Genomic DNA, 27,239 nt, shown 5'->3' on the forward strand with positions numbered 1-27,239 from the left:
CCAGAAGCCGAAGCAGCCCTGCTAGGCTCTCTTTGTTGCTTCTGGTTTCCACCCTTTCTCATTTCACTGTCCCCAGCTTTAATAAACGTTCTCTCAAAATCACCTGGACTCATGTTGTGATATCTTTACTGCACCAAACCTAGAAGCCACACACTATGGGCCGGCCCTTGGCAGACCTGCTAACGGCCAGGTCCCCTTTCCAGGAATAGTATCGCATCTATGATTGAGATCATGAACTTTAGCACAAGGGATGCCATTTTGGGCCTGTGGTTCTCTTTAACAAATCCTACAAGACCTGCCCCTCTTCCTCTCTCCCCAACCCCCACACTTCAGAGGCCAGCTGACAGCCCAGGCTCTTATAGGCGTTTCTGTCCAATCAGCTACAGGTTGGAGGCTCCACTGACCCTCTAACTCAGAATGCCAAGCACAAATTGAGGTTTTACCCATACTTCTGACCAACTGGCTATAAATCAGAGGTTCATACGACCTCCCCCTTGGGTTTGATTAATTTGCTGGAACTGAGCTCACAGAACTCAAAGAAACATGTTACTTACAGCTCACTGGTTTGTTACAAAAAGATAGCACTCAGAAACAGTCAGATGGAAGAGAAACACGGGGCAAAGTATCTCCTTGCATCGCCCTGTGTTCACCATCCCGGAAGCTCTCTGGATCCCTCCTTTTGGGCTTTTGTGGAGGCTTCATGAAATAGTCACGACTGCCTAAATCATAGGCCATCAGTGATCGATTCAACCGCCAGCCCCTCTCTCCTTCCCAGAGGTCAGGAAGGGGAATAAATTTCATCCCATCCTTAGGGGCGTTCCAAAAGCCACCTATTAACAGAAGATACTCTCAACACTTAGGAAATTCCAAGGGTTTTGGAAGCTGGGAGTTAGGAATTGCTGACAAAGAGGAGGTATACATATACGAGAAATATATTTTGGTTATTTAAATGGCCAAATAATCTATTTCTTATCGTGGGCCAGTGGCTCAATGAATAATGCGTCTGACTACAGATCAGAAGATTATATTTGTTATAAGTCACACTATTGCAATAAGGAAGGTACTATTATCCCACCCATTTTACAGATGAGTGTGGAGGACAGACTGCTCCATGCTGTGACTGTATTAATGACCTTGGGAGTTGGACTCTGGCTACAAGGGAGGTTGTTTTCCATAGATCTCCCTGGGATACTGTTTTGATCTTAATCACTATTGTGTTTCTGACACAAACCACACCCCTCCCCTGCCTCCAGATACGGGCTGGGTCTGGAAAACATTCTGGTTGTCCTGACCTGACTTGGTCAAGCATGTAAAGCAATCCCCATACCTGGGAGCAGTCACATAGTTGGACCCAGGCTTCTCCACTCCTTGGCCTATGCAATTCTCCGGCACCTGCTAAGCGGTTCAGGGACCCATTTCGTCTTGCAGTGGTCCAAGACACACCCTGTTTGAAAGTTTCCCTTAATAGACTACTGATGAGCAGACTGGAGTAGCCAGCCTCTCTCTTCAGTCTTTCTTTCCCTGCCCTCCGCTTAGGAAGGTGGATTTTCAGGCTTGGGGGCCGCCTTTCTCTGGGCTGTGTGTGGTAACAATCGGTGAGAGCCAGCCAGGAGACCTATGAAATGGGTCTTGGGAAAGAGAGATCAGCGGCGAAGTCCCGGGTTGGCCATCCACTTCTAGGTGGGGAACGGTGGCCTACATGTTTATAGGCCCGTGGGCTGCCGAGAGCGTATGGAGACACACCCTGGAAACACCTGCTGGTGTCATGCGTTTGTTTAAGGAGTTGTGCATTGCACGCTGTGGCGTAAAGGAAAGTGCATGGCTGCAGCCGGGGCCCGGCCTCTCTGATGGGCGTTCGGCTGGCCACAGACACCCGGCTACAGGCAGCAGCCATGGCTAGGAAATTTAAGGATGAACTAAAATTTAAAAAGGAGATAAGACTGTCTACAACTTTGTTAGCAGTGGGACTAGCTAATAAGAGTTGAGGAATATGCGAATAAACTAGAAAGCTTGTCCCTTTGCCTAACTGGGAGAGTGCAAGCTGCCAGGACCTGGGTCAGAGCACATGTGACTAAGCCAGATGAGAATGCAAAGTTATAGACCCCACGGGAAAGTGAAGACAGCGAGAAAAGCAGATACTGAAGTAATAGATGGTAAGACAATGACATGCTCCATGCCATCTGACCTTTGATCCAGAGGACAGCAGGAACAGCAGTAGCAATTGCCTCTGCAGGCAAGGCAACTCCTGCGCAAGAGATTGTACACTGATAAGGGAAAACACACCTGTTGAACTAATTGATTGAGATGCCAAGTTTCAGCAAAAGGCCAGGTCAAGTATTCCCACTTATCCAGTGTGGCCCCGGGACACAGGGGATGATGGTATTTCCCTGACTGGCCAGGAATCAAAGAAAATGAGTAACAGTCCTACACACCCTGCTCTCCAACAGTGGTGCCCGAGGAATTCATGGGACACATCCTCTCACAGACTGGATCATTCTATCATGTAGGGAGACTTGGCCAAGTGGGGGAGATCTTCCTGGGCACGTGGGAACAGGGGTGTCTATGGAGGAAGTACAATAAATCCTAAGAGAGCTGGGTATGCACCAAGAAATCTAGGCCCTGCTGTTCTAGGGACCTGACCGGGCCATATTTACGGCAGAAATGAAACAAAGATATTGCAGACAGTCCCTAGTGCAGGGTATAGGAGGCTTATTTCCATGCTAAGCCCCACGGTGGGACAGGACATCTACGATGTCAGGCAATCTATTGCCGTCTAGGAGAAATAGATCAATCACAAGAGCATGTCTGACCCATGGAAAGGAGCTGGATCTCAGACAGAGGGAAACAAAAGGAAGAAATAAATGTAGTGAAGGGGTGGTGGGGAAACCCAGAAACACATGTGGATGACCTGGTTGCTGCGGGCACCCAGGAGAAAAGACTGATCGTCAGCCTGGTACGGTGTTAGCAGGATAATGGAGGGCTGTAAAACCTGAACAATAGCTCTGACTGATACTATGCCTCCCCCAACACTAGACACTCTACACCAGGTTAATGAGCCGCCTCGCACATGGAATATGAATTGGTGATGCATGAAGCTAGGGAATGTGGTCAAACCATGTCAGGATTCCTGGTATTCTATCTCCCATGTGGTAGATGGGGCTGTGACAAGAACAAATTAGATGCGTGTGTTTAGTGCAGGGAAAAATACTCAATAAATACTTCTTCTTCTTAACGATCCGTGTCAGTTACTTAGAAAACAAAATCTAAGGTAGCACATTATATATTTTTTAATATCAATACTTATTGTTTATACATTAGATTAAGAATGGGAATTCCTGTTTCATTTAAAAGTTTTTTTCTTTGATGTTTATTGACTCTAGTGAGAGAGGAAGGGAGAGGGAGACAGGAACATTAATCTGCTCCTGTTGTGCCCTGACCAGGGATTGAGCCGGCAACCTCTGTGCTCTGGGATAATGTTCCAAACAACCAAGCCATCCAGCCAGGGCATGCATTTCTGTTCTTTAGGGCCATAAACTGAAGCCAAACTAGCCCCACTGGCATGTCTTCCTCCTGACTCTGAGACCTGCACTCACTCACTCACCAGCGGCTGGAGAAGTTGCAGATGATGCTCACCTAGGTGGTGGCCCACAAAACTTCAGGTAGCCCAAGGGCTCAAGGCTTATGTTCAGGGTGGTGATCACAAACATCCTCCTGCACAGGATGAGTGCGGGCTGGGAAGGGTCCCACACCTTTTTTTCCAGGAGCAAAACCTGTGAATGCAAGGGACAGCATTACGCAGTGGTCCCCATTTAGGTAGAGACCCCACTGACCCACTGTTCATTATTCTAAATTCGTTCATCTCACTCATCACAAAGTTAGAGAGAAGAAAAAAAAAAACAGACCCCAAAACATGGCACCACTAGGTGCAAGGAATTATACCAATATCAACATATTGATACTTTGAATTCTATCAATAGTAAAAATAACAATTTCAGTCACTGGAAAGACATTAAAGGCTTCCAGTCCAGCCGTTCATACTTGAGTAGCCTATTCCATGCTCAGTAAAGGCTCTTCCTCTGAGCAGCTTTGTGGTCCATGGATAATGATGACGCTGTTGCTGCTGATTAATGTCACAGGAAATCCAGTTAAAATGTACAGGCTGGAGACTTTAAAACAGTTGTGCTTCTGGGCTTCGACCACCAGGTGGAGCTCCACCGCTGATTTCAGGTCTGGAAGGCGACCTTTCAGCCGTAATGCAGTGTGTGGGCTGTAGCATAATTTTGGATTCCTTTTACTTGGGGGTGGGCTGGGTGGGAGGACTAGAGGGGAGAGTATTTTACACACTGGAATATGCAACAGCTCCTAACCAAAGGATGGAATAGGAATATAAAATGTCCTGGCACCCGGACTGTAGAAACCTGTTTCCTTATTTGTGGTATATGACTTAGTTGTTTAGAAAATCTTGACGTGCTCAATCTTTATTCCAGCTCCAGCTATCTGTGATCTGTGACTCTGTGTCTCAGAACCAGTTCTGTGTGTGGAGGGGGAACCTCAGTTCCAAATAATGGTTCAGGCAACCTTCAGAGACAATGCCCCCCAAAATAGAGCAGAACATCCAGCTCATTTTCTTAAAAGGGTTTATCATGGATATAATTTTACACTAGCATGATTACGGCTAAATGTCTACCCTGTCTACTAGAAGGGGCCTTATCTAGTTTGCTCATTACTATATTGCCAGAAGGGTGACCAGCTGATGGCTGATTATCAGTATGTTCTGAGAAATGCATCCCTGGGGATTTCGCTGTTTCTGAACATCACAGAAACTTAGGACTCACACAAACTTAGATGGGATAGCCTGTTACATGCCTCGGCTATACGGTACAGCCTATTGCTCGGAGGAAACAAACCTGTGCAGTGATTTTCAACCTTTTTGAGCCGCGGCACATTTTTTACATTTACAAAATCCTGGGGCACACCATCTGCCAAAATGACACAAAATGACACCCTAACACAGTACATATTATACATATAGTTAATAATATAGTTTCTAAATGTATTTATACTCACACCTGACCATGTCTCACGGCACACTAGTGTGCCGCGGCACACTGGTTGAAAAACACTGCTGTAGAGCATGTCACTGTATTGAATACTATAGGCAATTATAACATAGTGGTACCTGTATATCTAAATATATCTAAAGACAGAAAAGGTACACTAAACATATAATATAGAAGATAATAAATGGTGCACCTGTATAGGGCACTTACCCTGAATGGAACTTGTCCTGAATGGAACTTGTCGGTCTGAAAGTTGCTCTGAGTGAGTCAGTGAGTAAGTGAAGAGTAAATGTGAAGGCCTAGGACATTACTGTCCACTACTGTAGACTTTATAAATGCCGTACACTTAGGCTTCCCTAAATTTATAAAGAAGTATTTTTTCCTTCAGAGCCCAAGTGCTTCTGATTGAGCCCCCCCCAAGAAATATTTTTCTTCAATAATAGCTTACTGTAACTTTTTTACCTTATAAACTTTAAAATTTTTTAACTTTTTGACTCTTCTGTAATAATATCAAGCCTAAAACACAAATACACTATACAGCTATACAAAATACTTTCTTTATATCTTTATTCTATAAGCTGTTTTTGCCTGAACAGGTGGTGGTGCAGTGGATAGAGCGTCAGACTGGGATGTAGAGGACCCAGGTTCGAGACCCGGAGGTTGCCAGTTTAAGCGTGGGCTCATCTGGTTTGAGCAAAAGCCTACCAGCTTGAACCCAAGGTCACTGGCTCCAGCAAGGGTTTACTCGGTCTGCTGAAGGCCCACAGTCAAGGCACGTATGAGAAAGCAATCAATGAACAACTAAGGTGTTGCAACGCGCAATGAAAAACTAATGATTGATGCTTCTCATCTCTCTCCGTTCCTGTCTGTCTGTCCCTGTCTATCCCTCTCTCTGACTCACTCTCTGTCTCTGTAAATAAATAAATAAATAAATAAAAATTTAAAAAAAGCTATTTTCTATTCGTTTTTTTTTTTTTTTTTTACTTTTTAAATTCTTTTTTGAAAACTGAAATACAAATGCACACATTAACGTAGGCCTGCACAGGGTCAGGATCATCAATATCACTGTCTTCCACCTCCTCATCTTGTCCCACTGGAAGGTCTTCAAGGGCAGAACACACCTGGAGCCATCCTCCCCTATGATAACAATGCCTTCTTCTGACGCCTCCTGATGGACCCGCCTGAGGCTTTTTTTGAGAAGGTGTCACTCTTTCCAGAAATACATCCATGGTGGTTATCTTGGCTTGTTCCTTTCTTTCATCCTAGATTGGATTGTAAGTAGACAATGTGCAGTGAACATTCCTCTCTATTGATGAAAAGCTTTTGGTGTTGTGGTCTATGTTATCAAGTTTTTTTTTTTATTTCCTCAAATATTACTTTCTGTTGTTTTTTTTCAGAGACAGACAGAGAGAGAGTCAGAGAGAGGGATAGACAGGGACAGACAGACAGGAACGGAGAGATGAGAAGCATCAATCATTAGTTTTTCATTGCGCGTTGCAACACCTTAGTTGTTCATTGATTGCTTTCTCATATGTGCCTTGACCATAGACCTTCAGCAGACTGAGTAACCCCTTGCTGGAGCCAGTGACCTTGGGTCCAAGCTGGTGAGCTTTTGCTCAAACCAGATGAGCCCGCGCTCAAGCTGGCAACCTTGGGGTCTCGAACCTGGGTCCTCTGCATCCCAGTTCGACACTCTATCCACTGCACCACCGCCTGGTCTGGCTGTCTTCTTTTTTTTTTTTATACTTTATTTATTCATTTTAGAGAGGAGAGAGAGAGAGAGAAAGAGAAAGAGAGAGAGAAAAGGGAGGAGCAGAAAGCATCAACTCCCATATGTGCCTTGACCAGGCAAGCCCAGGGTTTTGAACCAGCGGCCTCAGCGTTCCAGGTCGAAGCTTTATCCACTGCGCCACCACAGGTCAGGCATGTTATCAAGTTTTTTAAGGAGCTCATTGAGGTCTGCAAAAGCTTTTGCTAAACCCTTCACTGTGAATTTCCTTGTGGGTTCTTTTTCTTCTTCTCCTGCAGTTTCCTTTTCTTTGGCCTCCTCTTCAGTTACAGGGTCCTATTCTAGTTTCCACAACTTCTCATTAGTCCGTTCCTTAGGAACCACCTCTAGGAGCTCCTAAATGTTAGCTGCATCCACACTCAGGTTAAAGTTGTTTGCCACCTCAACCACAGCCTTGTTGATTTCTGCAATCTCATTGTCCTTAGCAAACCCTTTCAATTCATGAAGGAACCCTTTGAGTGTCTTCTTCCAGATGCCACTTATAGAGTCCTTGGTGACATCATGACAAGCTCAAGCAAGATTCTTCATGCCGTCATAGATGTTGTAATCCTTCCAGAATTGTAATCATTGTCTTTCTGTGTCTTCAATCTGGAGCAGCAACAGCCTGGGCAAAGGTCTTCCTCAGGTCATAGGTTTTAAAAGCTGCTGTAACTCCTTGATCCATTGGTTAAATCAAAGAGGGGAAATTTGGAGGGAGAAAAACTCTCCAATTGGGATGAAGATCATCAATAAAATGAGGATTTCCAGGAGCATAATCAACAAAAAGCAAAATCTTAAAAGGTGTATTATTTTCCAAATAGGACTTTTCCATTTTTCGCATAGCAATTCAGGAGGGCACCTTGGAATAGGAGCAGGGCCATCCATGACTTCTGAGTGCCCCTGTAGGACACTGGCAGTGTATGCTTACTGTTATGCTTGAAGGTCCTGGGGATCTCACTGTGTCGGATCACAGAGGGTTTCAATTTGTAGCCTGGACCATTGTCCCTAAGAAAGACTATCTTCCTGTCCTTAAAAACTGTAAGAAGGCCCTGGCCGGTTGGCTCAGCGGTAGAGCGTCGGCCTGGCATGCGGGGGACCTGGGTTCGATTCCCGGCCAGGGCACATAGGAGAAGCGCCCATCTGCTTCTCCACCTCTCCCCCTCTCCTTCCTCTCTGTCTCTCTCTTCCCCTCCCACAGCCAAAGCTCCATTGGAGCAAAGATGGCCCGGGCGCTGGGGATGGCTCCTTGGCCTCTGCCCCAGGCGCTAGAGTGGCTCTGGTCTCGGCAGAGCGACGCCCCGGAGGGGCAGAGCATTGCCCCCTGGTGGGCAGAGCGTAGCCCCTGGTGGGTGTGCCGGGTGGATCCCAGTCGGGCGCATGCGGGAGTCTGTCTGACTGTCTCTCCCCGTTTCCAACTTCAGAAAAATACAAAAAAACCCCAAGAAAACCTCGTAAGAACTGGCATTGACCTAGCCTCCTTATGGATGAGAGTCCTTTCAGGAGACATCTGTTTCCAGAATAGGGAGGTTTCATCCACACTGAATATGTGCTCTGGCAAGTGATTTCCCTCCACAATCAACTTGTCTAGAGTTTCCAAAAGTTCCTCAGCTGCTTTCACATCAGCACTCCCAGACTCACCACTCATGTTCACATTCTGAAATGAATTCGTGAATCTCAACTCATTCAGAGCGAGCACTAAATTCAACACTGTAGTTGGGCCCAGCCTTTTCTTTTGATGTCACAAACTTTTTGCTCTGGCCGTTATTGTCCTGTGCAGGAAAAAGGGCTACACTCCTGTTTCTGGTCTTCAATGCAGGTCATCAGAAGTTTCTTCATGTTTAGCCACGGCTGATTAGCTTAGTTGGTTAGATAGAGCATCATCCCAAAACAACAAGGTTGCAGGTTCAATCCCTGGTCAGGGCACATACACGAAGCAACCAATGAATGCACAACTAAGTGGAACAACCAAAGAATGCTTCCCACTTCCTTCTCTGTCTCTCTTAAAATCAATCAATAATAAAAAAAAAAAAATAGAAGTTTCTACTTGTTGGATACAGACCCTTCTCAACTTTTATTTATTTATTTATTTTGTATTTTTCCGAAGTAAGAAGGGGAGGGTGAGGTGGGGTGGGTGGGAGGCAGACAGACTCTTTCATGCTCCAGACCAAGATCCACCTGGCATGCCCACCAGGGGGCAATGCTTGGCCCCTCTGGGGTGTTGCTCTGCTGCAATTGGAGCCATTCTAGTGCCTGAGGTGGAGGCCATTGGAGCCATCCTTAGTGCCCGGGTTAACTTTGCTCCAGTGGAGCCTTGGCTGTGGGAGGGGAAGAGAGAGATAGAGGAAAAGGAGAGGGGGGAGGGTGGAGAAGCAGATGGGCGCTTCTCCTGTGTGCTCTGACCAGGAATCGAACCCTGGACTTCCACACACTGGGTGGACGATTTACTGCTGAGCCAATTGGCCAAGGCAGGCCCTTCTCAACTTTTTGTTAAGCTCATTGCCCTCAGTGAAGGCAGATCCTTTAACAACTTTCGTCACTGTGCTGTTGGCCTTCAAGATTGTAGCCATAGTGGAATGGAACAAACCTCACTGATGAGCAATAATCATCATTGATTTTCCACCTCTGTAGTCCTTAACCATGGTAGTTTCATTTCCAGTTCAAGTACTTAACTTGGCCTTTCACTGGCAACATAAGCAGTGGCTTCTGTATGCTTAGGGACCATAAGGAACAAAACAACATGAGATGACATCAAGTTCAAAAGAAAATAATGCAATCAGGTGGCTGTGCTGGCCACAGCCCTGACCTCTGGGTTCCTATGTTGGTGCCTTTTCAGTGGGCAGTGGAGGCCCTTCTCTCCTCTTTCCTCAAAGCTCTCCCCGGTCCTTTGTTAGCATTGTGAGGTAACCCCAAGGTCTGCCTCCCCTACAGATGGCCTTGATGGGTTTGCTCCAGATCATTTAAAGTGCCTGCGCCCAATTCTGGGAATACTACTTGTCCAGTGGCGCAGGATCTACGAGTTGGCTCTGTCTTGGGCTGAGACTGATCACAAGGAAGTTGTTGGCTGAGTAAGAGATTAAGGGAGGGTCTGCAGTTAGGGAGGAAGGTGGGATCAGATTTCAGGGAGGACAGGGGGCTAAAGCTTTCCAATGTACTATACAAATATTTTCAGAAACTATCAATTCTTGTCACCTCCCTGTCATCACTCTTGTGTTAAATCATCATCATCTTCTCCTGGATTACTGCAACTGCCTCCCTGCCGGCCTCCCTGCCGGCCTCCCTGCCATTGCCTACATCAACCCAAAAGTCAAGGCACCCTTCAAAAAATTTATTTATTTAATATTATATTTTCGATTTATTTCGTAAAACTATACATGGATATGGAATTTCTTATTTATTGTGCCTACACCATTTGTTACAAGAACAGAGAAAATAAATGTATAAAACGTACCTGTTCAAAGCATCCTTTCTTTTTTTTTTATTTTTTTTTATTTTTTTTTATTTTTTTATTTTTTTTTAATTTTATTTATTCATTTTTAGAGAGGAGAGAGACAGAGAGAGAGAAGGGAGGAGGAGCTGGAAGCATCAACTCCCATATGTGCCTTGACCAGGCAAGCCCAGGGTTTCGAACCGGCGACCTCAGCATTTCCAGGTCGACGCTTTATCCACTGCGCCACCACAGGTCAGGCCACAAAGCATCCTTTCAAACCCAGGTCAGGTCATGGCACTCCTCAGCTCAAACTCCTCCAAGTATCTTCCTAACTCACTCAGAGGAAAAGCCAAAGTCCTTAAAATGGCTCACAGAACTCGACACGAATTTCACCCACTCATTGCTCTGATCCAATCTACTTTTTGTCCTATACCTGACTCTCCTCCAGCCACACTGACCTCATGGTCATTCTTCAAATAGGCTAGGCACACGCCCACCCCAGGGCCTTTACACATGCTATTTTCTCCCCAGAAGGCTCTTCCCACAGAATCCCTCATGACTTGTTTCCTCATCTACTTTAGGTCTTCGTTTAGATATCACCTCAGTGGGACCTTCCTTGACTATTTAAAAATATGTCTCCCTTCTGTCCCCAGACTCCCTCTCCCACTTTCCTGGTTTACTTTTTCTCCATAGCAGATACACCTGCTGACATGATAGGTATATTCTTTATTGTTTATTTTTGTTGTCTGCCTCCCCTCACTAAAATGTAAGCTTTACAGGGCCAGAGATTTTTGTCTATTTTGTCTAGCACATTGATACTCAAATAAATAAATAAATAAATAAATAAATTTATTTTTAAAATTGAATTTATTTGGGTGACACTGGTTAATCTACTTATACAAGTTTCAGGTGCCCAATTCTACAACACATCTCTGTACATCATACTGTGCGTTCACCTCCCCCCAAATCAAGTCTTTCTCCATCACCATTTATATCCTCCTGCCCCCCCCCCACAGTCACCACACTGTTGTCCCTGGATGAACATTGATTAATTAAAAAAACACATTGTTTCATTCTTATCTTTTAGTCCTCTATTTGATTCTTCATTTTTGTTATGTTTTTAATTTCCAAGAGTTTTCTTCTTCTTAAAAAATGTTTTTTAAAGCACATTGCTCTTATTTCATGATTGCAGCATCTTTTATCTCTGGGGAAATTTGCTTGTGTGTTGATGTTTTTGCAGTCTCCTGCAAGGTGCTGTCATATGTTTGTGGATGTGATTATTATCCTCACTTTTCCTTTGAGACTTTCCTCAGATGTCTGGTAATCTCTTAAAATTTTTAAAAATTGACCTTCAGCGGTATAATTTACATACAATAAAGTTCACATATTTTAACTGTCCAGGTAATGGCTTTTAACAAATGTATAAAACCATAATCCCAATTAAGATGTAGAATATTAGCATCACCCCCAGAAAGTTCTCTTGTGTTCCTCTGCAGTCAGTCCTCATCTCACATATTCCAAGCAATTATTGATTACCTTTCTGTCATTAGATTAGTTTTTGCTCATTTCATAACTTCATATAAATAGAATCATATAATGAGATTCATCCATGTTTCTGCATTTATCAGTAGTTTCTTCCTGCTAAATATGCCACAATTTGTTTACCAATTCACCTGTTGACAAATATTTGGGTTATTACTAGCTTAGCTTTACTAACCTGTCTGCTGTGAACCACGTGAGTACAATTCTTTGTGTGAACTATAGCTAGGACTAGGATAAGACAAGCTAGGAAGCTTAGGTCACAAAATTTAAGGGGGCACTCACTCTCTTGTTCATATTAGTGCAATAATGCACTTGCAAAACCTCGAGAGTAAGTGCCTCCTTAAAATTTTCACCTGAGGTCATACCCCTAGCCCAGGCCCTGCTGTGAATATATGTTTTGCTTTTTCTTGGGTAAATACCTAGAAGTAGAATTGCTGGATCATAGGGTAATAATGTGTGTAACTTTATTTTTTTAAAAAATGTCAGTTTTCTAAAGTGATTGCACAGTTGTATATTCCCAACACCAAGGAATGAGACTTCCAGTTGCTCCACATTCTCACCAACATATTTTCAGTCTTTTCTCCTCTGTTGCCACAGATGGACTGCTTCCTGTAAATATGGCTCATTTGTGTGATTTTTTTTTTCTGACATCTTCATCCTCTTGGCTTCCCTGATCCAAATCAGACTCAGAAGAGCTTTTGTAGCTAGTCTTGCTGAACTGTTTCCACACTCATTGTTGCAAATGAAAGGAATATAGTTATACAGCTCTGGGTGAGCTCTTCACCTTCAGGAAAATAGGCATTTTGGGTTTGTACAATTGTTTGTTTTTTAGGTGAGAGGAGGGGAGATACTGAGTCAGACTCCCACTTGTACCCCAATTGACAACCCTATTAGGGGCTGATGCTGGAATAATACCGAGCTATTGTTAGTGCCTGAGACTGATGCACTCCAACAGAGCCATCCTCAGCGCCCAGGGCCATGCTTGAACCAATTGAGCCACTGGCTGTGGGAGGGGAAGAGGTAGAGAAAGGGGAGATAGAGGGGGAAGAAGCAGATGGTTGCTTCTCCTGTGTGCCCTGATGAGCAATCGAACTCGGGATGACCATATGCTGGGCTGATGCTCTATCCACTGAATCACTGGCTAGGGCTAGAAAAGAGTTTTTGCTTGTGCTCTTCTGGGATCCTCCCCCACTGGGCCCCTTCATTATTCTCTGAGTTTCTTTCCCATTCTTCTTCACAGCTTCTGTTGATTTCAGCTGCTTTTGTTGGCCCTTATGCATATTTTGGTATCTGTGGATTCTATTTAGCTTCTGACTTTGCTGAAAATAGAATTTGCAGAGTTTTTCACTTTTTGCTTTAGCATAGTTTCTAGGAGTGAAAGAGTCAAAATGCTTAAGTATACATATATTTTGAACTGGAAATCTTCTTTATTGATATTTCTGAGTAAACAAACAGTGGGAGCAGAGGTGGAATTTGCATATTTGGGAAAACTTCTCTGGGAACCATAAGGAGATATTATTGAATGCTCATTTCTAATTAGGATTGCATAATGATAAGGTTGTTAAGAGTCCTAACAGTACCTGAAAATGATGCAAGCTTTCTTCAAGGGTCTCTCTAATGAGGGTGTAGTGGTCAGTTATATGAAAGAGTCCTTAATTATAGTCAAGCATCCCAGGAACAGATTAAGGAGGGCAAATTTCCCACTTGCATTAGTAATTCCAGCTGTGTGGTGTCACAAGATCTGGCTTTCTTGGGTAAGACATTAGGAAGAGCCATAGAATCAAAGATATTCAAGGCTTGGAGAAGTCCTAAAGGGGGAACTCATTGACGTGGCTTAGCAGTATCTTAAGAGTAGTTCCTGGCACTGAGCAGTCAATACACAGGTGGGCTCTTCCAAGGATGGGATAAACTCATTGGCCTTCATTTTGATCTGAGCATGAATCTTTATTCTTTTCTCTTTCTCTGGTGAAATGATTCAACTGAAGTTGATTAAAAAAATTAGGTAGGTTTTAAACATACAGTGTGTCGTCAAGTCATGGTGCACTTTTTTTTTTTAATTCATTTTAGAGAGGAGAGGGAGAGACAGAGAGAGAGAAGGGGGGGAGGAGCTGGAAGCATCAACTCCCATATGTGCCTTGACCAGGCAAGCCCAGGGTTTCGAACCGGCGACCTCAGCATTTCCAGGTCGATGCTTTATCCACTGCGCCACCACAGGTCAGGCCATGGTGCACTTTTGACCGGTCACAGAAAAGCAACAAAAGACAATAGAAATGTGAAATCTGCACCAAATAAAAGGAAAACTCTCCCAGTTTCATACCTGTTCAGTGCAGTTCAATGTGGGCTCACGCACAGATTTTTTTAGAGCTCCTTAGGGTAGCTATCCCATGTAGCCTCTACAGACTCGTCACTGACTGATGGCCTACCAGAACGGGTTTCTCCACCAAACTGCCGGTTTCCTTCAACTGCTTATCCCATCGAGTAATGTTATTCCTATGTGGTGGCGCTTCGTTATAAACGCGCCGATATTCACGTTGCACTTTGGTCACGGATTCGAATTTAGTGAGCCACAGAACACACTAAACTTTCTTCTGTACCGTCCACATCTCGACTGGCATAGCCGTGGGCTGCTCTGCTGTATACACGGTGTTCTGTCATCATCTGCGCATCCGCACATGCTGCCACATTATCCTACAGAAACTGGGAGGGTTTTCCTTTTATTTGGTGCAGATTTCACATTTCTATTGTCTTTTGTTGCTTTCTTGTGACTGGTCAAAAGTGCACTATAACTTTACGGACACACTGTATATAAAGTGTTATATGTTTATGAAGGAATTTAAACAGTATAGACATGAAGCGTACAAGTCTTAAAACAATAAGCACTCTTTATTCATGATTCTAAATTTTAACACCACAGATGTACGCATTTCTGTATCCAGATATTTCTATAAATACACAGGGAAAGGTTTGATGAACAGTAACTTTATCTTTTTTTTTAATTCATTTTAGAGAGGATAGGGAGAGACAGAGAGAGGAGAGACAGAGAGAGAGAAGGGGGGAGGAGCTGGAAGCATCAACTCCCATATGTGCCTTGACCAGGCAAGCGCAGGGTTTTGAACCTACGACCTCAGCATTTCCAGGTTGACGCTTTATCCACTGCGCCACCACAGGTCAGGCGACCAGTAACTTTATCTTTGGAGAGGAGAGTGAATTTGGGAGAAGGGAAATTTTCACTGTTAATATACTGATATATTGCCTAACATTTCTAATAAGAATATATTAATGTGTTACTTGTATAATTTTACTAAATATTTTAACAGCTTATTGAATATATAATATATAATAAATGGCACATACCTAAAGTGTCTAAGTTGGATACATTTCAACATATATATTCATCTGTGAAGCCATCACCACAATCAGAATAGTAATATATTCATCTTCTTGAAGATTTCCTTGTGCTCCTTTATAATCGCTCTGTCCTCTCCTGGTCTCCCACCTGTTCCCAAGCAACCACTGATGTGCTTTATGTCACTATAGATTATTTTAAATTTTCTAGAAGTAATAAAAATAAAATATATATTTTACTTCTTTCAGTCAGTATAATTTTCTTGGGATTTTGCCCATTTTGTAGCTGTTCCAATGGTTTATTTATTTATTTATTTGGCTCAGTAGTTTCATAATTTTTAAAAGTAAAATCTGCAGATAGCGAGGAAAGAGAAGCAAAGAAAACACATATACCTTAAATATACTGAAATGTTGCCATTCATTTAAAAATGTTGCTTAAAATTTTTAAATACGTTTTTAAAAGGATAACATTGCCTTACCTGCCTTACCTCACAGCCCTATTTCCAGTGGCAAGTACAAATGAATTTGTGTAAACTTTTTAAAAATATGATTAGATGAGTTTTTTTAAAAGATGTATTCTTTCTTGATTATAAAAGCAGCATGTGCTCTTTGGGAGGCGGTAAAGAAGATATAGCGAAGCCGACCTTTTACAAGCCCACACTCAGTATAAAGCTTAGATTTGGGACTCGCTGCGCATGCTCCGAGGCCAGCCTCCCCGCCCAGTTCCCAGGACTCTCGTCCTCCCTGCACTAGCAGCAATAGGTCGCCAGGGGGTGCTGCGCAGCCGCTCTCTGGAGCACCGCGAGAGGGGAGGAGCTGCGGCTCGCGGGAGCTTGTGACCAGGGCCTCAGGCTTGGGCGCCTGGATCACGTGACGACGCCCGGAAGCGGCTGCCCGGCCGCCCCGGGGGATGGCGAGACCTCCGCGGTGAGGCGGAGCTGGGTGGGTATCGCTGAGGCGGGAGTCCCAGCCGGAGCCGAGCCCGCGCGGGAGCCCGAGCGGCGAGCCCGAGCGGTGAGTCCGCGCGCTGCCAGGCTGGGGCCGGAGGCCAGTCAGCGCTTTCCTCAGGACCCGCGTCGCCCTTCCTCGGGCGCGCGGCGGGCGCTCCGGGTCAGGCACCCACCGGCCTGGGATGCGGGTCCGAGTCTCCCGGGCTCCCTGGCCTCCGCCGCGGCACCCCGCGGGCTCCCCTCCTGGGATGTGGCGACCCGGGCACTCCGTGTCCGTCGCGCTGTCTCCCTGACCTACCCATCCTGTTTGACAGGTGGGGAAACCGAGGAAGCGAGGTGGGCAGCAGCACCCGGACGACCAGCCGGGGCTCCTAACGCGCTGCCCCGACGGGTCCGCCCCCCGTGGGAGCCGCTCGGTGGGGACTCGCCCAGAGTGGGGTTTGGGTCCTAGAACCCCAGAACTGCAGGGGCCGCTGCTGCCCCCTCCCCGGCCGCGGGACCGTCGGGAAATCGAGGCCCAGGAAGCGGTAGGGACTTGCTTAAGGTCACCCCACGAGCTCGTCGCAGCGCCGCGACCTGAGTCCCGGTGTCCCTGAGCTCCACAGCGGCGTGTCCCCGCCGCACTGCCTCCTGCCCGGGAGCAGGCGCCTCTCCCTGTCCCCTGCGGTGGTGCCCTCCCCTTCTCCGCTCTGCACCCTCCAGCACCCCGGTGGATGGGCTCCGGGTGTGCTTCCCTGTTTAGTGTGCACGTGTGTGTGTGTGTGTGTGTGTTTCTTTTTTCTGCAAACTCATCATTTCTGTAGGTTTTGTTTCTAGCCGCCCTGCAATTTTGTATCAGTCGTGCCAAAATACGAAAAAAGAATCCGAGTCCGCGCCTTGGGAGGGGGCAGGGGACTCCCCGCCGAGCGTGAGAAGAGCCCGGCACGAACTTGAAACGCGTCAGGATCGCTGCTTGCTTGCTTGCTTGCTTGTTCCGTAGCTCGTCCGAGGTGGGGACTGCTGGTTATTGACTGATTGTTCCGAAGCTCGTCCGAGGTGGGGACTGCTGGTTACTGACTGATTGTTCCGAAGCTCGTCCGAGGTGGGGACTGCTGGTTATTGACTGATTGTTCCGAAGCTCGTCCGAGGTGGGGACTGCTGGTTACTGGGGTGGCTGTGTTGCTGAAATAAGAGGGCCGCTTGGTGTAAGGAAAGAGCCGAGACCGAGGAAGGAGGGGATTTTGTTCTAGCTCTGACACTCGCGTGGCAACCTGAAGTGACATCCCCTTTCTTCCCGCCGCGCCCTGGACCTCGCTTGGGCTTAGGTTTCCCAGCCTGTAGGGTGATGGAGGTGAATCCCTCTTCTGCTCAGTGTCTGCATTTAGGTCTGTTTTCTAATCAGAGGTGATCCCCCCCTCCTGCCCCCATCCTGGTCCATCATTAGTCTCTGCCTTGCAACAGACTTCATCCCATTGTCCAGGAAGCCTGTCCCCTACCTAACTTCTGTCTAGGAGGCCATGAAATCCTTTTCCTCTTTCTTCCTGTCTCTGCATAATGGCCAAACAAAATGATGACAGCAGAAAATGATTTTGACTGTCCTTCCCCCCCCCCCCCCCCCCGCCTCTAAATATGCTCAAGGCCCTCTTTGACCCCTGGTCAAGAGACTAGTGGACAGGAATCAACTTGTACATTGAGAGCACATTTTCTTGAAAGACGTTCTGCAAGTCAAGAAGTAAGGGGACACACAAGGCTCGGTGGTTTGCTCTGTGTCTGAGACTGCCTGGCACGGGGCTACTCTGATAACGGTACTAAGCCTCTCTCCCCTTGTTTTCTGACTGTGCTGTTTAGAATTGCGTGCTCTTGGGTTCTTATTGTCGGTTCATTCCGCCTCATTCTTGTGGCAGCTTGAAGTGCTCAGCGCTTCCTTGTCTGTTTTACAGGCAGAGCAAGGAGGTAGGTGGATTCCATTTCTTTTGCAATAGTCCAGCAGTTACAGCGAGGGCCAGTGGATGGACGTGCCATAGGGAAGTGGGTTTCGGGTGAGTCTAAGAACTTGCACAGAATTAGCGCTCTCTCACATTGCAACACAGAGCATGGAGGGCCCTGACACTGGAGCTAATTGTCACTGGGCAGGCACTTTTGGGGATGTTGTAGGTTAGATAATTGTGTTGGGAAGAGGGTTGGACTAGATAAAGTTTTAAGTTTTCTTCCAATCCAGAGGTTCTGTGCAATTCTGGGACTGGACTTGTAAGCACGTGGGATATGAAGTGGGATAGGTAGGTGTTCACTTTTGGGAATACTTTATTTTCCCCCTTGCTTCAGATAACTCTTCTCATGGTAAGTACTCCTGTCTTTTTCTTTTTCTTTTTCTTTTTAACCTCCCCTTCCCCTCCTGGTGAGTATCCTTCTTTAAATGCTTATGTCTTCCAGGGTTAGATGCTGAAGAGTCATTGCTGTTAATAATACATTTCCTCTTCTACCTTGACCTGAAGCAAGATCCTAGAACTGAGCTGAGTGAATAGACTTTGGGGTCTGCTTTTGCTAGCCTGGTCCTGATTAACACCTTCCTGAAGTGAGTGACTGATTAACCACTAACACCTAGCTTTTCTCCCCCCCCCCCCCCAAGAGGAAACTCATATTGAGTCTCTTCCCTCAATCCAGGCCTTAGAGCAGTGGTTCTCAACCTGTGGGTCGCGACCCTGGCGGGGGTCGAAGGACCAAAACACAGGGGTCGCCTAAAGCCATCGGAAATACATATTTTATTTAAAAATGTATTGTATAATAAATATGTATTTTCCGATGGCTTTAGGCGAAATTTCCGATGGCTTTAGGCGACCCCTGTGTTTTGGTCGTTCTACCCCCGCTGGGATCGCGACCCACAGGTTGAGAACCGCTGCCTTAGAGGAATCCTGAACCTCCTTCCTCTGGCCAGGCCTGAACGGCTGGGTCTGAGCACACAAATCTAGCTTCTGTTTTAGTGGGTTTGGGATCGAGTGAGTGGATAGCACATTTTGAATATGCCAAAATAGAAACCACACCATGCTGTCTCTTCTTTTATCTCCGAAACATTTCTCTTGGAAGCCTTGATACCCAGGGCCAGTTCTCAATGACCCTCTCTTGTCAGAAAGGCTCCTCTGTGCTTCCCTTTTCCATGAAATTCAAGAATCTGTCTGCCTGAATTACTGGGATGCCCGTGGCACATAGATCCCCATTGTCGTGTTGGGGACCTGGCTCAGCACTCTAGAGTGATGGAATGGAGGAAGTACTGCAGTGCTTAATTTAGGTAGTGAGCTTTCTAACTTCCTGTCCTCGAACTTCTCTGCAGTAATAATTACAAGTGCTGTTATTAATGAGGGTCTATTATGGAGCAAGCAACATATTCAACATCTTTTCCTTCTATCTTTATAACAGTATTGTGATGTAGGTATTATTAATAACATTTTTCAGATGAAGAAACTGAGGCAAGGGGAGATTAATTTGCTCAAGGTCACCCAACTAAGCTCTGACTCATGTAATTTTTATTATGCAGAATTCCCTCTGCAGCCCTAGGCCTGTCTTAGTTTTGTTCTGAGGGAGAGTTTAGGGAGGGTAGATCATTAATGGTATGATAGAAAACACTGGACTGAGACTCTGGTATGTTAGATTCTATTGGTATTAATTTCAAATCTTTAACCAGCTGGGGCCTTGGTTTTCTCACCTCTAAGTGGGAGGCTGGAGCCCAATCTTCTGTTAGTTACACCTGGGCCTACCACTTAGCGATTTTTATGAATGTGGGTAACAAGTGAGTGTCTTTGCCTATTCAACTCCTGTACAGAGCCTGCTGAGGTCAGCAGCTGTTTTGTGGCTGCCCTCCCAACGGACTCAGGCAAGAGTCTCAATTTATGGAATGTACTCTGTGGTAGGTTAGATGGAGTCCTATCTGGAGCTCTTTCAAAATAAATCATGTGGCAGTCAGAAACGTTCACTTTTCTCCCTGTATACTGCACATAGCAGCACAGTCTGTGTCCTTGTTCATGTATTGGAATTCCAGCAACAGAGAAGAGAAAACGCATTTAGAGAATTTGCCACTTCTCTGAGTTTTAAAGTCCAACCAAATGCAATTGTTTCAGAATAATGGGTGGCACTTTTAGTCTACATATAGCACCAACCCATGAACTCTGGTAGGAGGTGTGGCCTGGGGTGTATCCATCATAATGAGACATAGTTATTTTTAGTGCTTTATATGAATCTACCTGTAATCAGGGTCATCCAGATGGTTAAAAATAAAATTCTCAGGTTGGCCCAGAAATCTGTTTGGTTTTTTTTTAGCAGCTTTATTGAGATATAATCCACATATTATACTGTTTAACCATTTAAAGTATACAATTCAGTAGCTATTAGTATATTCACAGAGTTGTGTAACCATCACCACAATCAATTTTAGAAGATTCTCATCACTCCAAAAGAAACTTCCCCCTTAGCCATAACCCCCTAATCCCTTCAACTCCCTCCCCAAACCCCGGTAACTAGCAATCCACTCTCTGTATACAGGGTTCCCTGTTTTGAACTTCCATATGAGCAAAATCATAGAATAAATATATGTCCTCTGTGGTTGGCTTCTTTCATCCATCTTGTAGCATGTGTCAGTATTTTATTTCTTTTTATTGTTGAATAATATTCCATTGTGTGGATGCACCATATTACATTTATCCATTTATCAAGTTTATTTCCATTTTTTGACTGTTAGGAATAATGCTGCTATGAACATTTGTATATAAGTTTTTCTGTGGACATCTGTTTTTATTTTAATATGAAAAATTTAAAATATTTTTAATTTTAATATTTATTCATTTCATATGATCTAGAAATGGAATTGTTGGGTCATATGACACTATGTCTAGCCTTTGAGGACCTGCTACACTGTTTTCCAAAGTGGCTGCACCATTTTACATTCCCAGGAATAGTATGTGAGGGTTCCAGTTTCTCCTCATCCTTGCCAATGCTTATGGTCTGTCTGATTTTAGCCGTCTTGATGCGTGTGAAGTGGCATCTCATTGTGGTTTTTTATTTGTATTTACCTGATGGCTAATGATGTTGAGTATCTTTTCATGTGATTATTGTCTAGTTCTATGTCTTTGATGAAATACTTATTCATATCCTTTGTCAATGTCTTAAGTGGGTTGTCTATTTGTTCTTGAATTCTAATAGTTCTCTATATGTTCTGCATATAAGTCCCTTATCAGAAATATGATTTGCAGAAAATTTGTCCCATTTTGTGGGTTATCTTTCACTTTCTTGATGGTATCCTTTGAGACACAAACATTTTTAATTTTGTTGTATAACTTACCTGTTTTTTGTTTTTTTTTTGCTTTTGCTGTCATGTAAGAAACCATTGCCTAATCCAGTATCATGAAGATTTATGCCTATGTTTTCTTCTAAGAGTTTTATAGTTTTAGCTCCTAAATATAGGTGTTTGGTCCAGCTAGAGAGCCAGAGAAGGAGGACTTCTCTGAAGTTCTGAAGGAACTTCAGGGAGTGACTGCATCCACCCTCTTTGGTGCTTGAATTTCTACTTAACAGCTCTGAGAAGGGTTTCTGCTTGGACTTTTCCAGGCAAGGGGAACACACCATCTCCTAGCAAACTATTCCATCTGAACAACTACTTTTGATAGAAGGTTCTTCCTTACGTCGAGCCAAAAATCTGCCTCCCTTTACATTCCACCTACTGATCCTGTTTCTGACTGATCTTCAAGTCCCCACCAATAAGTCTTACCCATAGGACAGCTTTTGAAAGCAGTTTTTTTTTTTTTTAAATTACTGATTTTAGAGAGCGAGGAAGGGGGAGAGAGAGACAGAGAGACAGAGAGACAGACAGACATTGATTTGTTGTTTCACTTGTTTTATTCATTGGTTTCTTATATGTGCTCTAACTGGAGCCTGAACCTAACTTTGGCATATCGAGATGCTGCTCTAGCCAACTGAGCTACCAAGCCAGGGCCAAAGACAGTTTTTATACCTACCATGTTGCTAGTTCTCCAAGATGAACCTTCTCGGTGCTTCTAACCACTCCTCATGTAGTTAGCTGGCTTCCATCCCTTTTGGCATGGTTGCAAGAAAAGAGTCCTAGGGTTAGGGATGAGAGTCACTGATGTCCTCCGAAGAACATACCAAAGAACGTAGGATAGGTCAGAGGTTGTAGCAGAGAGAAAGAGGAAGTCATTTGTGACTCTGGGATCTGGTGGGGAGTTTGAGCAGAGATGGGTGATCTGAAGGGTATTTCTTGAGTGCAGCAAGGTTCTTTCTGTAGTGAATGCAGAGGAAAAATTGGACACAGTTAAAAATATTCAGGTTCCAGTCCTCTGAGAGCTTGCTCTTGGGGAAGATGGAAGTAGATACAATTTTAACTGTTGTTCAAGGTCCAAGAAATTAGCTCAAAGGAAGATATAGTTAATGTCTACCTAAAGAACAGGGGCAGCTCCTGGAAGTGCTGCATCTTCCCCCGCCCCTCTCAGGTGTGCCTCACCTCTGCTCTGTCCAGGTGTGCTATGGCAAATTTAAAAGCATGAGGTGGCGCGCACTGGGAAGGCGGGAGGGAGAAGCTGAGTCAGCTCAGTCTGCCCATGTGAACTTTGTACTTTTTTCTCTTTCATAAATACAAGCACTGCATTGTACTTAATTCATAGTGCAACTGTCATTGAGCTAGTGTGACAATGGCGGCTTCTGCCCTAGAACCCACCCCAGGCTTAGAGCTAAAGACCCCAGCCACTGGAGGTCTTAGCACTGACCCTGTCCCCACAGCAACCATGTCCACACAGAGGCTTCGGAACGAAGACTACCCCGACTACAGCTCCACTGACGCAAGCCCAGATGAGAGCCCATCTGAAGGCCTGAACAACTTCTCCTCCCCAGGCTCCTACCAGCGATTTGGGGAAAGCAGCAGCACAACGTAAGTAGCTGTTTCTTCTACTGTCCTGGGGGAGATTCACGTTCCTAGGTTCTGTATTAGTACAGTCTCCCTTGGAGCTATTTTTTGCTCCCCATTTTACCAGTTCCCCCACTTTATAGATGGAAAATAAGATATAAAGAGATTGGGTGATTAACAGTGCTGAGATTTAAGCTCCTTGCCTTCTACTCTATAGTCTGATTTTTATTCTTTGTTCATTTCTGCTGTGTTGGTCCTAGAATGCCAATTAAGAGCACGACCATAAGAAAGACTTGTAGAAACAACATTCTTTTACTTAGAACTTACCTAACTTAGAACCATGGGCCATCCATGTTAGAACCTCAAGTACCTCCAAGCCCAATTGGAAGCCTCCTTTGCAAAGTCTATACCAGACTTCTGTCCCTGTCACCAAACAGCAAATTCATTTGGCTGAAGAAGTGGGTATAAGGAGGAATAACTTCTGCACTTAAAAAAAAATCAAGGGGCCTGACCAGGTGGTGGCACATGGATAGAGTGTTGGACTGAGATGCGAAAGGACCCAGGTTCGAGACCCCGAGGTCACCAGCTAGAGCGCGGGCTCATCTGGTTTGAGCAAAAGCTCACCAGCTTGAACCCAAGGTCGCTGGCTCAAGCAAGGGGTTACTTGGTCTGCTGAAGGCCCACAGTCAAGGCACATATGAGAAAGCAATCAATGAACAACTAAGGTGTTGCAATGTGCAACGAAAGACTAATGATTGATGCTTCTCATCTCTCCGTTCCTGTCTGTCTGTCCCTTGTCTATCCCTCTCTCTGACTCTCTCTCTGTAGTAAAAAAAAAAAAAAAAAAAAAAAAAAAAATCAAGGGGTTGGTTAAGAAGAGGAGGTTTGCTTGTATTCCTTAAGAAGGACTTACATTTCATCCTTGGAGACTGAATCCCAAGGCTCATCTGGGCTGAGTTTGGCCCTCTTTGGCCCTCAGTTTCCCCAGATGTAAGATAAATTTGAGGATCTCACTGTGAAGCTATGCTCTCCACTAAATTAGAAGATTCAGAGGAACATTTTTTATTCTGCTGAGTTCTCCAACTAGATCCCCAATCTCAGCAGACCCCTGACATTTTCTTTTTCTTTTTTTTTTTTTTTCTGAAGCTAGAAACGGGGAGAGACAGTCAGACAGACTCCCGCATGCGCCCGACCGGGATCCACCTGGTGCGCCCACCAGGGGCGACGCTCTGCCTACCAGGGGACGATGCTCTGCCCCTCCGGGGCGTCGCTCTGCCGCGACCAGAGCCACTCTAGCGCCTGGGGCAGAGGCCAAGGAGCCATCCCCAGCGCCTGGGCCATCTTTGCTCCAATGGAGCCTTGGCTGCGGGAGGGGAAGAGAGAGACAGAGAGGAAGAAGGGGGCAGGGTGGAGAAGCAAATGGGCGCTTCTCCTATGTGCCCTGGCCGGGAATCGAACCTGGGTCCCCCGCACGCCAGGCCGACGCTCTACCGCTGAGCCAACCGGCCAGGGCACCCCTGACATTTTCTTGAGATGCCAGCATCCCGTCTTTTGCAGCCCTTCTGTTTATTCCTCAAGCTTAGCCATCATCACCCTTTTTGTGTTCATGGTTGGGTATGACTTACTGAGGGATCCTTTGTGTTCTATTTTTTTTTTTTCAGGGACAGAAAGAGAGTCAGAGAGCGGGATAGATAGGGGCAGACAGACAGGAATGGAGAGAGATGAGAAGCATCAATCATCAGTTTTTCCTTGTGACACCTTAGCTGTTCATTGATTGCTTTTTCATATGTGCCTTGACCGCGGGCCTTCAGCACACTGAGTAACCCGTTGCTTGAGCCAGCGACCTTGGGTCCAAGCTGACGAGCTTTTTTTTTACTCAAGCCAGATGAGCCCGCGCTCAAACTGGCGACCTCGGGGTCTCGAACCTGGGTCCTTCTGCATCCCAGTCCGATGCTCTATCCACTACGCCACCGCCTGGTCAGGCTCCTTTGTGTTCTAGACTTATGCTGTCCCCCCGGACTCCCCAAGGAGACCATGGAAGCTTCTCTTAGAGTTAATTACTGGTGAAGCTCTCTGGCTGCGGTCTCTGCTGGTGTAGGGCACTTTCTCCGGTGGACTGGGGTGGAACTAGGGGATCGGGACTGTTCTCATTACCAGCCCCTCTCCACCTCTAGCTGATTTCCGCTCACAAAGCTTCAGCCTCTACAGCTTATTTATCATGTGACATGCTTTTGTTGATTCCCCATTTGCTGGAATTGTTAGCTGATAGAAAAGATTGCTCAGAGAACCACTGGGAGCAGGGAGGACCACCTTTTCCCGCTGTTCCCTAACCTTTCCCACCCAATTGCCCCCCCCTCCCAGGCAGAAGGAGCTCCAAATGCAGTCGATGACATGTGATAGCTTCCCTTTAGAAGTCACACTCCTTATTGTGAAATATTTCTTCCTAGCTTCTCTTTAGTTTCCCTCACAGTTTCTGCTCCTTGTTCTCAGGCATTAACTTGCTTATGCAATGCTTGCCATGTGGTCTAGATTTTAATTTTTAAGGGATGTCCCTGAAGTTTAGCACCAATCAGCTAGCAACTTCAGGGTGGTAGCTCACAGGTTTTATACGTATTTAAGCTAATGCATGCTTGTTAGCTATTCTGAATATATTTTTTCACATTGGGTTATAACTAGTAGTCAATCCCACATTATTTATCCTTGTTTGGTAGAAATTGAGCACATCAGAAAATACCTTTCCTGGGCTTTTATTGGGACATTTTGTGGGGTATATTTAGTTCTGAGGGGCATCCTGCCTTGATATTATGATACAAACTAGGTAACCTGAAAGCCCATCTGTGATAGCGGGTTTCACAGTCCCATCATAAGTGGTACAAGGAACAGTAGTACTTCCTTGGGACTTGGAGGATTGGTTGACACTTGCCTGGGGCCTGAATCTACACAAGCATTTATGTATAGAAAACATGCCACGTATGGTTACAGTATATTGATTTGAGGGACCCTGTTAGCCCACGTGCATCTCTCCTATGTGAGAAATGTTAGGTACAAGTTTTGAGCTGGATTCTTTGTCTGCTTGTGCCTTGACTCACGCTGTCACCTTGTTTGCCAAGGAACAAAGGACGTGGAAGTACCTCTTAGCCTACTGCATATATGCATGCATGTACCTGACCCTTGTAGGATTTAAGGCAGGGTTAGTCAACCTTTTTATACCTACCACCCACTTTTGTATCTTTGTTAGTAGTAAAATTTTCTAACGGCCCACAGGTTCCACAGTAATGGTGATTTATAAAGTAGAGAAGTAACTTTACTTTATAAAATTTATAAAGCAGAGTTGCAGCAAGTTAAAGCATATAATAATAATTACTTACCAAGTACTTTATGTTGGATTTTCGCTAAGTTTGGCAGAATAAATCTTTATAAAACAACTGACTATAGTTAAATTGATCTTTTTATTTATACTTTGGTTGCTCTGCTACCACCCACCATGAAAGCTGGAACACCCACTAGTGGGAGGTAGGGACCAGGTTGACTACCACTGGTTTAAAGGCTCAGTAAACATTCTGAACCAGGGGTGAACCCTGGACACATCCATGATGATGTGGTTAGTGAGGTTATTTTCTAATACTTGATGATTTCATGCTATTGACTGTTTTGGCAACAGCCTCATTTTACTCCATTGGGCAGACTTTTCATCTTGGTGCCTGGTTGAATTATACATTATACCAGCTATTGATTGAGCCTTGATAATTCTTCCCCAAGACAGCAGACTGAGAGATCATTTGACTGAAACTGGCTTCCTCTATTTTATCTGGAGCAGCCATCTGCAGAGTGTGGTCTTCAGACTTCTGGGGTTCCCGAGACCGTTTCATGAAGTCTGAGAGGTCGAAACTATGTTCATAATTATACTAAGATGTTATTTGCCTTCCACTGTGTTGACATTTGTGCTAATGGTGCAGAAGCAATGGTGGGTAAAAATGCTGGCACCTTAGCATAAAGCAAGGCAGTGGCACCACGTTATGCTGGTTGTCATTGTATTTTTACTGCCACATGTGTGCAAGAAAAAGCCAGTTTCACTTAAGCATGTCCTTGATGAAGTGAATTATTGATTTTATTAAACCTTGATGCTTCAGTAAAAGTCTTTTCCCCCTTTTTATTGACTTTATCAGATGACATTGATTAACAAAATTATATAGGTTTAAGATGCACAGTTTTACAACACATCATCTGTACACTGAGTACAGATCTTTTAATATTCTATGACAAAATG

The 27,239-nt window shown here is 45.0% G+C and overlaps 1 protein-coding gene across 6 annotated transcripts in view; it reads left to right on the forward strand.

Moving 5' to 3' along the window:
* Window positions 1-16,016: 16,016 nt before the first annotated feature.
* The window catches only part of SLC36A1 (solute carrier family 36 member 1), a 47,094-nt gene continuing 35,871 nt past the window's right edge, over window positions 16,017-27,239 (forward strand). For 2 of the 6 annotated variants that reach the window (XM_066273046.1, XM_066273052.1), the window contains exons 1-2: window positions 16,017-16,156; window positions 22,849-22,996. In XM_066273046.1, coding sequence (XP_066129143.1) covers window positions 22,854-22,996 — 143 coding nt within the window. In that variant the 5' untranslated portion in view covers window positions 16,017-16,156; window positions 22,849-22,853. Of the gene's footprint in view, window positions 16,157-16,406; window positions 16,620-18,501; window positions 18,644-22,848; window positions 22,997-27,239 lie in introns of all 6 variants that reach the window. The other 4 variants (XM_066273049.1, XM_066273048.1, XM_066273047.1 and 1 more) reach the window with 4 other exon arrangements.

The sequence above is a fragment of the Saccopteryx bilineata genome, chromosome 4 (assembly GCF_036850765.1).
Source record: "Saccopteryx bilineata isolate mSacBil1 chromosome 4, mSacBil1_pri_phased_curated, whole genome shotgun sequence".
Taxonomy (NCBI): Eukaryota; Metazoa; Chordata; class Mammalia; order Chiroptera; family Emballonuridae; genus Saccopteryx; species Saccopteryx bilineata.